This window comes from Sinohyriopsis cumingii, chromosome 2 (genome assembly GCF_028554795.1).
Source record: "Sinohyriopsis cumingii isolate HCF-2022 chromosome 2, ASM2855479v2, whole genome shotgun sequence".
NCBI classification, from domain to species: Eukaryota; Metazoa; Mollusca; class Bivalvia; order Unionida; family Unionidae; genus Sinohyriopsis; species Sinohyriopsis cumingii.
The window spans coordinates 166,074,215-166,087,974 of record NC_142962.1 but is presented as its reverse complement, the minus strand read 5'-3'; the positions used below and the strand labels follow the sequence as shown (position 1 = coordinate 166,087,974).

The window sequence follows — 13,760 nt, the reverse complement described above, 5'->3', positions numbered from 1 at the left end:
GACATCGACAGGTTTTGTTTAGAGTCAGAATTGCATTGATACAATGGAGTTATCTTACCGACTATTTGTTATTAGTTTTGTTGCTATTATTCATGCTTCAAGTAATAGTAGTAATACATACAATTTTGACACAAAGCTGATATATAGGCCAGTGGGTTAGTTACTAACAGTGTATTTATTGAACCTGTTATGCTAAGCAATTTGGCCCAATTCCTAGTGACCCATATATGACTTTTCTGTGACCTATGAACTTACGCTGTAAGGAAGTTGTTCGGTTCTGGGGCTCCCTTTTTGTATTTGCAAATATTGTTAATTTCGTCATACAACTTTTGTAACACTGTCAATCATAAAAATGTATTTCCGATTACAAATCTGAAGTAAGATATACCTGAAGCGGCATATAGAAAAACTACAAAAAAGTGTTGGGACTATTTACTGAGCGTAGTAATAACGTAAACCAGGAAGCCGCCATTAGGCTTGTTTTATACAAGTGAGATGTCGTGGTTTTGTACTTCCTTGATAACATGTAGGGAGATATGAGTGAAAGTGCTATGAGCTTTAAATTACTAGTATCCAATCGCGTGTATTCGTTGTGATCTGGACGCCTGTTTAGTTGAATTATGACAATTGTGTATTGAGTACTCTGGTTTACTACAAATTCGCTAGAAATTGGACCGCAATCGGTCCTTGTTTGTGGACAAACTTAAGCAGGAGATCATAATGGCGAAGAACAAGCTAAAAGAGCTTGTCAGCAGGAATAAGCGTCGTCACCAGGAAGATGGCTTCGATTTGGATTTGACATGTATCCTTTACGAAGCATGATGGTTGGATGAGGGGGTGAGGGTTTTCACAGCTTTAAATTATATGCACATACAGCACGAGCAGTCGAATTCGTAGTCCTACATGCAAGACCTCGACGCTGATATTTGTGTGCGTAGCACTAAAACAAAAATAACATATGCCATGTCTTACATTGTAGGACTACCAAATTCGATGCATGTGCATGAACTTTGATAAAATGTTGAGCAACCATTTCAGTTGGTAAGGAAATAACATAAGATGATATTCAGTCAAATACAAACCTAAAAGAATAAGCCACAGGTCTTATTCATGCCTTAGGGCATTTCTAAACTTAAAATTCACATGCTGCTGATAAAAAGTACACTCCTTAATTTAGAGGGTTATCTCTTCAATCCATTAACCAATTACACCAATTGCCTTGGCATTAAATTCATGATGCTATGCTGCAAAACACCAAAACTAAACGAATCTGCTTTACAGTGTTAATTTTTAGCAGCATATTAGATAGTGACAGTCAAACCCTGTAATTTGATTTAATAATTTTGTATCTACTGTCCTATTGTTGATGCTGCTCCAGATGTGATTGTTTTCTTAAATAAATGTCTGTTAGGGTAACATTGTCATATTCAGACCAGTAGGGTAATTCCGATGGTGGATGTATGTCCTGCTGTTTACAACAAATATTACTTGCTGCGTTCTTTGTTTTTATTTGTGCACATGCGTATGCAGATTAGTAAAGATGTTTCCAGGCGATGAAGGCATTATGTGACAAAATGTTGTAATCACTTCAGTATTCTCTCTTCTTCGCGAGTTCAGAAGTGGCATTCATAACACATTTTCATTCAGGACCCTAGTCAGGTATCAATCATCCAAGATTTGTATAGCTTTCAATGCCATAATAATTATGTTATCATAGCTTTAAAATAATGCTTTGTCTCGCTAAAATGTAAAAATTGCACCAGTTTTATGACAAATAACAATAGAATGCAATGTTCTGTATAGTGATCAGATTTACCCCAGGTTCTTTTTCATAAGAGGGCAATTTTGACCAAGAACATAAGTTTGAAGAAAATGTAGAATTATGATTATAGTTTGTATTGAACTTTGAAGATAAAAAAACCCTGGAATAAATATATAATTAAAAACAAATAAATAAAAAATTGAAGGCGTAAATCGAAATAAAAACAAAATGTTAATTATGTCTATAATAACATCCACAATTATCTCCTATAACAACATCCACAATTATCTATATAACAACAGAGGTCTCGCTAGGATTTTAAAACTAGGAGTCCAGGACTCCCATTTAGGTAAGAATAGGAGTCCCACCATCAAAAGTTGGAGTCCCTTTCCTACAGAATCAACACAAATGTGAGTGCATCTGTTTTTAGATGGAGACGTTTTCGTAATGTAATCACTCACCATAATATAGTTTCATTACAACAGTCCATTGACAGGATTGCACATCTATGGTTTATTTATTTGTATATGTACTTGTAGTAATTTTAGGCAAATAAATAGTATCTGATTTGCTGTTTTTCCCCGTATTTTCACAAATACGTGTCAGGTCAGAGAACAGCTTAGACCTTAAAGCGCATCTCACGAATTCCACAATATACCATTGTCCCATAGGTTTCTGACCCACATAATTTGCATTTTAAAGTTAAATCTTCAATAAAATAATACCTAGGCTTTGGTTTCAATGATTTGTATATTTTTTTCTGAATATAGTTGCCCGATGATTTAGGAAAACAGACAATCTAATAAACTGGTACATCCCAGACTTAGCGAAGTCTGCCTTTATTTTCCATCTAGACAACTGGTTCACTTGCAGTTTCAAACTAATTTTATGACGAAATGGTGCATAAGAAGCAGTTAATATATATCCAGATCACCGATTCTGATCTTAAAACACAAGTTTGTATGTTTTATCATCATATCATGCAGGAAATTGATAGTTGCTACCTTACACGGAAAAGGGTTAATGGTCAGTCAGCTATCAAAACATAATGCTGGTGAATGGGCAAGAGTTTGTTTGTCAACCTAAGTGATATGAAAACTAGGCCTAGTTTCTGATGCCTTGATGAATACATTTCGCTACAACACTAGAACTAACCGGCTAAGGCGAGGGGCATTAAAAAAAAATATGGTATGGTCAGTCAATGTACTGCACCTCTTAAATAATCACAGGGCGAAGTCGTTTTTGCTTTCCTAACAGAAGAAGGCGAAGTTTACATTTTTAGGCGACTTGTCACCCACTTAGGAATGGCATTCTGTTTAAGTCTCAACATGTCTTGATTTTGAGGTCACGTGCACTACTTATTCTGCTTCAGTCGGAAATGACCACAATAACGAAAGCTAAAGTTGTTTATTTGATGTTCTTTTATAAATGACCACATGTTCATATCTGGATTTTTCTGCCTCTGAATTCAATCACTGTAAATATCAGTACATTTTCCCACCCGGCCGCCAGTCAAAGCCTTTGAACGTGCCGCCCAGCTATTGCATCATGTTCTTTTTTATGTACTCTTATAATATGGCAACATGTATGTACATCAAGGGGTCTTTCAGTCACTGAATTATGTCACTGTAAATATCAGAGCATCCACTTGATCAACACATTTTCCCACAAAGCAGGTAGCTGAAGCAGGACTGTCAAGTCTTTGAATTTTGCCGTACACCTATTACATGCATACGGAGGACTCTCGCCTAAGTGATTTTCTGCGTCCCAGATCAAAAATTGGCTTCCAAATACGCATAATTAAGTGTTTCAGAGATCTCTGTAACAATATCACTTTCTATCTGCTAAATCTCTGGAAAAAAATAAAAACAATTTAAAGCTTTTAATTTTGTCAAGATAAACAAAATCGTTTTATTTTATAGATATAACTAACATATATACAGTCCGTATATAGTGGTCAGAATTACACATATCAGAGGGGGCCGCGAGTGGTCTAAAGCGCTCTCCATTATGGATCACTGCCATCTCACCTCAGTCTGCGTCGGTTCGAGTCTCGGATTCAGCCAATGAGGGTTTGTGAGAAAGCTTGTCAGTTGCTTCTCGTGGGTCGTGGTTCTTTCCGGGGTTTTCCCGGGTTCTTCCTCCACCATTAATACTAGCTGCCATGTATGGCCTATTGTGTGCTGCAAAATGGCGTTAAACCCCACAACAGCAACAACATATTTGAGGTCGAAATAAACCACAATGTGGTTGGATTTGGCCCCTGCATCTATAGTGGTAATAAAGTCACTTTTAAGTAAGAAGAACTCAAATTATATGCTTTTTGAAGAATGAAACTTGTTGCAAGGAGCCTGAATGATTGCTTCCCGTATTGTAGTTAGGTACACAGCTGTCGGCTTCGGTAATGAAGTTGTCAATCTCATGTCAACGACCTCAGTGGTCGGAAAATGACCAGATTGCACTAAGGGTGTGAGTGCCTGATTTGGTAGATATCAGATGTTGCTCACTATTCTCTTGATGGATGATGTTGGAACAAGGTGTGCATTGGGAAATGTTGGCTTAACTTTACATTAAATTGAAGGATTAGCTCAGTTTTAATATTTTAATCCACTTCAGAATTTTAGAATTTAAAAAAAAGAAGTAGATTGCTGATTGATGAAAAGGTACGTAAATGATTTAATCCCTTTACACCAAAAATACTCCCCCAGATGTACGCATTTTTCATCAGATGAAATATTTCACATAATGCGAAATTTGAAATTATCGGGCTCATCCCAAACAATGGGTAAAAAATAAAAATCACATTTCGTTGGACAGAATTGCATATTTTCCTTTAATGTGTAGACATCAATAGTTTTTATGTGTAATATGTGAGTTGGTGATAAAAGTTCATGTCACTGGTTTCCAGTGGAAACAATGGTGGATTATCACCCCTAATAAAGTCTACCAGTGTCATTGCTTCATTTTAATGTTTTATTGATGTCTTGAGCAACACCTTAGCATGTTTAGCAGGTAATAGTATTTTTCAAAACAAACTGACTAGCCATCAGCCTGACCAGCATTCAGACATCATTTTTCTCCGTTTTAATGTGGAATTCCGCTTTATTCCTGATTTGAATAGATTTTTCTTTACATAGTTCATTTTTTGTATCATCTCCTATTAGGTTTTTAAAAGATGGTCTGTCCAGTCCTGTTCCGCAATAATACTTATAAATTATTCATTCCATTTTTTAGTTAGTACTGTCATGTTTACCCCGACCCAGAGTAGCCCAGTTTGAAACATGTATAATCAAGGTAATTCTGACGGGTCATTGTTTGATGTCGAACATTGCCGAAGGCTAGCACTAATTCGTTACGTAAGACTGTGTGGCTAGAATTGAAAAACCGGACATCGGAGTTGCGAGGCGCCCGATAGCCAGTTATCACCTAGGTGTCGAAATTTTTCCAAGATCAAAAGAAATTGCCTGAAGAAGTGGGAGTGTCCTAACTTCTTTCCCCTGCAAACAGACAGACAGGTTGAACTGGCCGCTAAGACGATTGGACAGGGGCACAGTGCCACCCAATCAGAATCGAGATGGGGGGAGACCTTGATTTGGGTAGAATGATATCCCTGCGTTTTCCGGCAAAAGTTAGTTCGCTGAGAGAAATTACCCAGAGAAGAGGTTTTGCGTAACTCCGAATAGCCATTCGTTATTGGCGGGAAAATCTTAGAGCGGGAAATTCTAAGTACAGAAAGCTTCAAAAGGTCAGTAGATATTTGTTCGGTCTTTGTGGAATGTGACTGCATTTTAATTGTAGGTCGTATGTATACTTTATTATTACTAGAATCGTAGTACGAAGAATTACTTTGTTTTGTTAATTTGTTTGCATATTTTGAGGAAATGAGTTGATATTTGTAAAGAATTATATAGCTTGCCAGCCGTCGTAAGAGTTAATATTGTAATTTACTATGTGGGTATTTTATAGTAGACTAACACATATGTTCATATGATTATAGATTTTGCCATTGTTGAATATTTGTAATGTACAGACATGCGTCTGATTTTGTCAGATTGTAGTACGATGAGATTAAATATATATGTGTATATACTGACGTGACGCAATGTATTGATGTCTGTATAACAATTCGCAGATACTGTGTTATTATGCCATTGTTTACCCTGCAAGAAGTGTGGGGGAATTTCGATGTGTATGCATGCGTGGCCGAAACAGTGACAGCTATCTGATGGTTAATTGTCGTTATAGTGTGAGGCGAGGTTCGATAAAACATTTGTTAACGCCTTGTAATTTTTCACAGGAAGCTTTGAGGGACAGACCAGTTAAAGTTTGGTCCCGTTGTCTCGGATAGAGAGACGGAGGGAAGGAGAAGAGGGTGAAGTTGAAGTCTGGGGGCGGAATTGGAGGAGGAGATAATAGAGAGGGAAAGGAGAAGAAAGGAGAAGTTGAAGTCTGGAGCGAAGCTGGAGGAGATAGTAGAGAGGAAACAGAGACAAAGAAGGAGTTAGAGGAACGGAAAGAAGGAAGAATCAGCGGGAAGAAATAGATGAGTAGATGCAAGGACAGGGGGAAAATCGAACTCACACTGTAAATCACGGGATGAATTAGGCTGTCACTTGGTCGAGGGAAAGACGAGTGATTGGAAGTTATCGTTTTTAAATTATCACCTTTATTAAATTGTTATTGATTGAATTTCATCTTCGTGTTCTCTATAATTTAACCGTCGGCATTGCTGACTGGGGGCTCAGAGCTGTAAATCTACATCATCACTAATTTAACTTTCTAACCTAACGAGCCAGGGTGGAACTTTCAATTTAATTTAATTAAATTATATTGGGAGAACCCCACCCCAATACGACAGAACGTCACAAGTACATACATGACTCTCGTAAAGAGTATTCTGATTGGTCGAAGATTTAAAGTCATCCAATGAATCTTCATGTAATGGAAACTGATGGCAATGGAAAGAAGAAGCATGCTTGCAAAACATGGCGTCCCTAGTTGTTGAGAGAGACCATGACACGAAAAGTTAAGATAAAGATTTAAAAATGTATGGAAATGGGAATGGCTGGAGTGAAAAGTTGACGGAAATTTAGTTGGTCAGTTTATAAGAAAACTAAACGCTAGAGGATTGGCATTTTGTGACCTCTGCAATAAAGATCTGAATTGCAATAAGCACAGTTGGAAGAGTGTGTATAGCACCTACAAAAGAAGCTGCATACGGAAAAATTGAAGCTCAGAAAGCATCTGGAAAAAGTGCAGTTAATTACTATAAGAAGAAAGATTTCTTGCATGAGAGAACAGATGTAGGCCTCTGTCAGAATATGCGCACTGCATGTTGCCAATACAAGCATCAGCTTGAAAGGAAAAAGGCTCTTATTGAGAAGGAAAAGAAACGATTTGCACACTGAGCTAAAAAAAAAGTCATTGGTGACAAAAAGAAAGGCTCAAGAAATCTTTGACAAAGCCGCAAAAAGAGCTCAACTGACATATCAACAGGTTGTGTCCATTGGAGAAAAAGACAAGTGAATATATGGGATTTTTTGTATATAGTTGATGTATTTGGGTGTTTATTTTACAGATTTGTTATGAAAAGAAGAGAAGTATAATATATTTGCTGCAAAAATTGAGAAATTGTTGTGCATTTATTACAATGTATACACTGACATAAACATGAAATAACTTGAGCATGAGTAGTATTGGAGAACAAATTCATGTGACTATAAATATTGTGAAATTATTGAAGTAGCTGAACATTTTTGGTAAGTTTAATAGTTTTTCAAATGATTGTTTTGGTTTATTTAACACAAACGCCCTGTCTGCTCTCACTAGAGATGTAAAAATTTTGGAAAATATCTGCCAGGTACCCGTCAGTCCTAATGATCAGTTACCCGGGTACCCGATCATAGTAAATTGTATTAAATGTGAACCTGAACTGCTCTGTTGTAGGTCCATACATGCCAACCTACAAGAGAGGTATACACGTAATTATTACTAATATAAGTGGCAAAAAAAACATAAGTCGATGAGCATTAAAAGAGCAGTCTAGATATTACGTGTTATGTATATTTGATTTTATTTAATTGTTTTTTTTTTTTTTTTTTTTTTAAATTTCTCTTTTAATGTAACTTTATTTACTGGATTTGACATTGTCTAGAAGTTCTGTTCTGTTTGACCTGACAGTTTTTTTGTAAACAGCTAGCAATAGAAACTTTGTATCTAATGCTGACCTTGATTCAGAACTTGTAAGAGTTGAAGGAAACAACTTTTTTAAATTTTTTAAAATTCTTTCTCAGGGTAAGATTCATAAAGTGAAATTGAAGCCATACTTGGAGTACGTGGCAAATAACATGTAGCAGTTGTTTCAAACTCTGGTTTTTCCAGTGGACTGACCCACATCAAGGCATGTGTTTTGCCTCATAGCTAGATTTATTGGTGGTATTTTGAGAAAGAATAGTCATACTTGTCTTAACACTAGAGACATCTTGGTGTTTTGTTGTGACCAATTTGTTTGGGCTAATTATTTTATTTTTCTTCAAATTATTTGGATTCCAAGAGATTATTTTTACCTGGAAATACTTGTGCTCTAAATTATTTCTTAGACAAGGACAGTTATCAAAATTTACACAGAATTCAGACACTAGAATATTATTTTCTGTGATTCAATAAAGAACTGCTGATATGTGTGAACCATGGATGGGCACCAAGTTGGGATGAACCAGGTTGAAATATCAGTGTTGATTCTTAAATAGGTCATGTGAGAAAGGAGAGAAGTGTCCTCCATAGTACATGTATAACAAGTTAAGCAAGCAGACGAACCCCTGTGATGATGAATAAATGCATACACAACACGAGCCTCGAACAGTAATCTTTATTCTTTGTCTTAATCTGAACTTTGAAAACTTCTGTTTTATTACCCAGGTTATTATCATCGGGTGAGTTCCTGGGTACCTCTTGGCGTCTTTAGCTCTCACATTCTTAGACTTAACACAAACTCCCTGCCTGCTCTCACATTTATAGATGTAACACAAACTCCCTGTCTGCTGCTGTCACATTCATAGACAACACAAACTCCCTGCCATGTCTCACATTCATAGACTTAACACATACTTTCTGTCTGCTCTGACATTCTTAGACTTAACACAAACTCCATCTGCTCTCATATTCATAGACTTAAATCATTAACCCCTAGCGCCACATTTACGCGCGAGGAGGTAGTAGCCTACTGCCGAGCTCTTTAGCATCAAAGTCATGTATTTATACACTAAAGTGGGTGGTATTATAGAAAGGTAGACAGATATAGCTCTACAATGATACCATATAATCTGGAAGTTCTAGTTGCACTACAAAATACAGAGGGAAAAACATAATTTTTTGGATCCAATTTTTTTTCCACTCAAAATTTGCCCGTGGTCAGAATCCAGTTTTGTGTCGAGATTTTAGATTTTTTTGGCCTCAGATCTAAGGCAATCTGGTCTGAACTGCACACAGACAGGCGAACCTTTGCAGAAAGTAGGATAAGATGGGCATTTGGAATAAATAGTGGTCTAGATATGAAAATGATGGGTTCGTTAGGCACAACAACAAAAAACTCTGACTTTTACCCTTTTGCTCCTGTCAGCTCTCACATTCATAGACTTAACACAAACTCCCTGTCTCCTCTCATATTTTTAGACTTAACACAAACTCCCTGTCTGCTCTCACATTCTTAGAGGTTACACAAACTCCGTCTGCTCTCACATTCTTAGAGGTTACACAAACTCCGTCTGCTCTCACATTCATAGTCTTAAAACAAACTCTGTGTCTGCTCTCATATTCCCTAGACTTAAAACAAACTCCGTGTCTGCTCTCATATTCCCTAGACTTAACAATGAATAGCTTTTACCATGTTTTAAATGTTATTCCGATGTTACACTGATATTTTGAAAATGCTTGCTTGAGGATTTGTGACGTCCGTGAAACAATCTTTTTATTGTAATATCACGCTGTACTGTTATGATGAAAACACATACTTTTAAAAAGTGCACAGATTCTCAACAAACCTTCTTCAGTCACACCCCTAGGTAATAGCCCATGCATTATTGGGTATTAGCCCATGCATTATTGGTTATTAGGCCATGCATTGTTGGGTATTAGCCCATACATTATTGGGTATTAGGCCATACATTATTGAGTATTTGCCCATTCATTATTAGGAATTAGGCCATACATTATTGACTATTAATCTGGCACCCAGTTCGCTCAGCTAAAAGACAGCATACTTTATGGAAATGTGAATACTTGTTTGAGTTACATTCTTTTGTTTGTAAAATCTCCACTTAAAATAATAATTACAATACATGTGCAGTGAATCTTTCGACAGGATGTATACAGTGATTTGAAGAATACTGTACAAGATATCCTGTTTGTTGCATCATATTCCAAACAGGGCTGGATTTTCAGGGTTCATTCCTCTCATGGACATGTGACTTCTGTACTGTACTTATCACCATTGTTTTCTTTAATAATGTTTCATTAAATAAAATTAACCCAACTTATAAATAAAAGAAATTAAAGCTAGAAACAGATTTTGTTGAAATTGCAGTTTGGGGCATTTCTGCAGGGATTGACATTTCCAGTTTTGATCTGGCATTGTTATTGCAAGGGAAATCGTGATCTTGGGATTTAGTTTTTGTTCTTTGCAAAAATTACACAGTTACATAAAATTTAACTTCCTCAACAGTGATTTTAGTTGTCTGGGCTAGTTGGGCTAGGGAATTGTAATCCATTGTATGTTATTGTATTGGGTATAATCTGATGTAATGTTCTTGTGTGTATCACTCTGATGTGACTGTTTTAGAAGCCTTTTGTCCATGGAACAAGCCAAGGAAGTACGAAATTGCATATTCCAGTGTCTCAGTCTTGTTATTTATTTTAGCCAAAACAAACTGGTTATTCGGGTTGATGACTTATACTGTATCTACTTATTTGCTGGCATGTAGATAAGTGGTGAATACAAATGAATGCTAATAAAAAGTACACAAATATTCTTCCAAGTCAAAATTCTACATGTATTGGCACTGGTTCATCATAAATAAAGTCAGAATAAGAAATCATTTCAATGCATCACCTGTGTAGAATTAATAAATACAGCTCACCCATTTACCAAAACTAAGTTAAAATAAGTTTTATAATACATTTTGTAAATGATGTTTACTTAGTACTATATACCTAATTTCTGACCATGTGCCCTGTGTCACTCTTTAGGCACAAGGCATTACAAATAAGAAATTTAGTTTATGCTGGATAATTTGAAAAACTAAATATTATTGATAGAAACGTTTAACTAAAACAAAACAAAAATGGGTGTAGTAATACTAAAAACAGAAATTGTATTTATAACTGACAACACATCACATAAAAAATACATATTGCATAGAATGTGCACATACAGTACAGTATAAAACAACACAGTATAGTCATACCCACATAATTCCAAATGTACAATACAGTATAGTCGTACCCACATAATTCCAATATAATGCAACACAGTATAGTCATACCTACATAATTCCAAATGTACAATACAGTATAGTCGTACCCACATAATTCCAATTTAATACAACACAGTATAGTCATACCTACATAATTCCAAATGGACAACACAGTATAGTCATACCCACATAATTCCAAATGTACAACACAGTATAGTCGTACCCACATAATTCCAATATAATACAACACAGTATAGTCATACCCACATAATTCCAAATGTACAATACAGTATAGTCGTACCCACATAATTCCAATATAATACAACACAGTATAGTCATACCTACATAATTCCAAATGGACAACACAGTATAGTCATACCCACATAATTCCAAATGTACAACACAGTATAGTCATACCTACATAATTCCTAATGTACAATACAGTATAATACAACACAGTATAGTCGTACCCACATAATTCCAATATAATACAACACAGTATAGTCATACCCACATGATTCCAAATGTACAATACAGTATAATACAACACAGTATAGTCATACCCACATAATTCCAAATGTACAATACAGTATAGTCGTACCCACATAATTCCAATATAATACAACACAGTATTGTCATATCTACATAATTCCAAATGTACAACACAGTATCGCCATACCTACATAATTCCAAATGTACAATACAGTATAATACAACACAGTATAGTCATACCCACATAATTCCAAATGTACAATACAGTATAGTCGTACCCACATAATTCCAATATAATACAACACAGTATTGTCATATCTACATAATTCCAAATGTACAACACAGTATCGTCATACCTACATAATTCCAAATGTACAATACAGTATAATACAACACAGTATAGTCATACCCACATAATTCCAAATGTACAATACAGTATAGTCGTACCCACATAATTCCAATATAATACAACACAGTATTGTCATATCTACATAATTCCAAATGTACAACACAGTATCGTCATACCTACATAATTCCAAATGTACAACACAGTATAGTCATACCTACATAATTCCAAATGTACAACACAGTATAGTCGTACCCACATAATTCCAATATAATACAACACAGCATAGTCATACCCACATAATTCCAAATGTACAATACAGTATAGTCGTACCCACATAATTCCAATATAATACAACACAGTATAGTCATACCTACATAATTCCAAATGGACAACACAGTATAGTCATACCCACATAATTCCAAATGTACAATACAGTATAATACAACACAGTATAGTCGTACCCACATAATTCCAATATAATACAACACAGTATAGTCATACCTACATAATTCCAAATGGACAACACAGTATAGTCATACCCACATAATTCCAAATGTACAATACAGTATAATACAACACAGTATAGTCATACCCACATAATTCCAAATGTACAATACAGTATAGTCGTACCCACATAATTCCAATATAATACAACACAGTATTGTCATATCTACATAATTCCAAATGTACAACACAGTATCGCCATACCTACATAATTCCTAATGTACAATACAGTATAATACAACACAGTATAGTCGTACCCACATAATTCCAATATAATACAACACAGTATTGTCATATCTACATAATTCCAAATGTACAACACAGTATCGTCATACCTACATAATTCCAAATGTACAACACAGTATAGTCATACCTACATAATTCCAAATGTACAACACAGTATAGTCATACCCACATAATTCCAAATGTACAACACAGTATCGTCATACCTACATAATTCGAAATGTACAATACAGTATAGTCATACCCACATAATTCCAAATGTACAATACAGTATAGTCATACCCACATAGTTCCAATATAATACAACACAGTATAGTCGTACCCACATAATTCCAATATAATACAACACGGTATAGTCATACCCACATAATTCCAAATGTTACCCATATTGGTACAATACAGTATAATACAACACAGTATAGTCAGTCATACCCACATAATTCCAAATGTTACCCATATTGGTACAATACAGTATAATACAACACAGTATAGTCAGTCATACCCACATAATTCCAAATGTTACCCATTAGAGGTTATAGCTAAGTTGGAGTGACTTGGGAGTTAAAGTAATATAAAGTAATAAAGTTATAGCTAAGTCGGAGTGACTTAGGAGTTAAAGTAACTTCTCCTGAGTGACTAGGAACAAAATTTGTATTGCCCTAGAAGAGAAGTTTTATGAAACTCTCCTTGGCATCATAAGATTTCAAGAGAATTGAAAGTCTATATCCAGGTTTTTAGAAAAATGTAGAGTACAGTTTAATTAAATTCTGCATATGATTTTGAAAGCATAAGGCCAAATTGTTTTCAGAATACAGAGAATGGATGGAATAGAATCTTGAAAGTCTGGAGCTTGGTGTCTTTGAACATGATATAGTGTTTAAAAAAATCTGCATAGACTTCATTAGTTTTCAGAAGTCCAGGGACAGTTTGTTGGCTAAGA

General features: G+C 35.5%; 1 protein-coding gene across 1 annotated transcript in view; it reads left to right on the top strand.

Moving 5' to 3' along the window:
• The first annotated feature begins 485 nt into the window (after positions 1 to 485).
• The window catches only part of LOC149806253 (phosphatidylinositol 3,4,5-trisphosphate 3-phosphatase and dual-specificity protein phosphatase PTEN-like), a 100,515-nt gene continuing 87,240 nt past the window's right edge, over positions 486 to 13,760 (top strand). Inside the window, exon 1 of the mRNA XM_089951197.1 lies at positions 486 to 802. Within this exon, the coding sequence (XP_089807323.1) occupies positions 721 to 802 (82 nt within the window). The 5' untranslated portion in view covers positions 486 to 720. The remainder of the gene's footprint in view (positions 803 to 13,760) is intronic.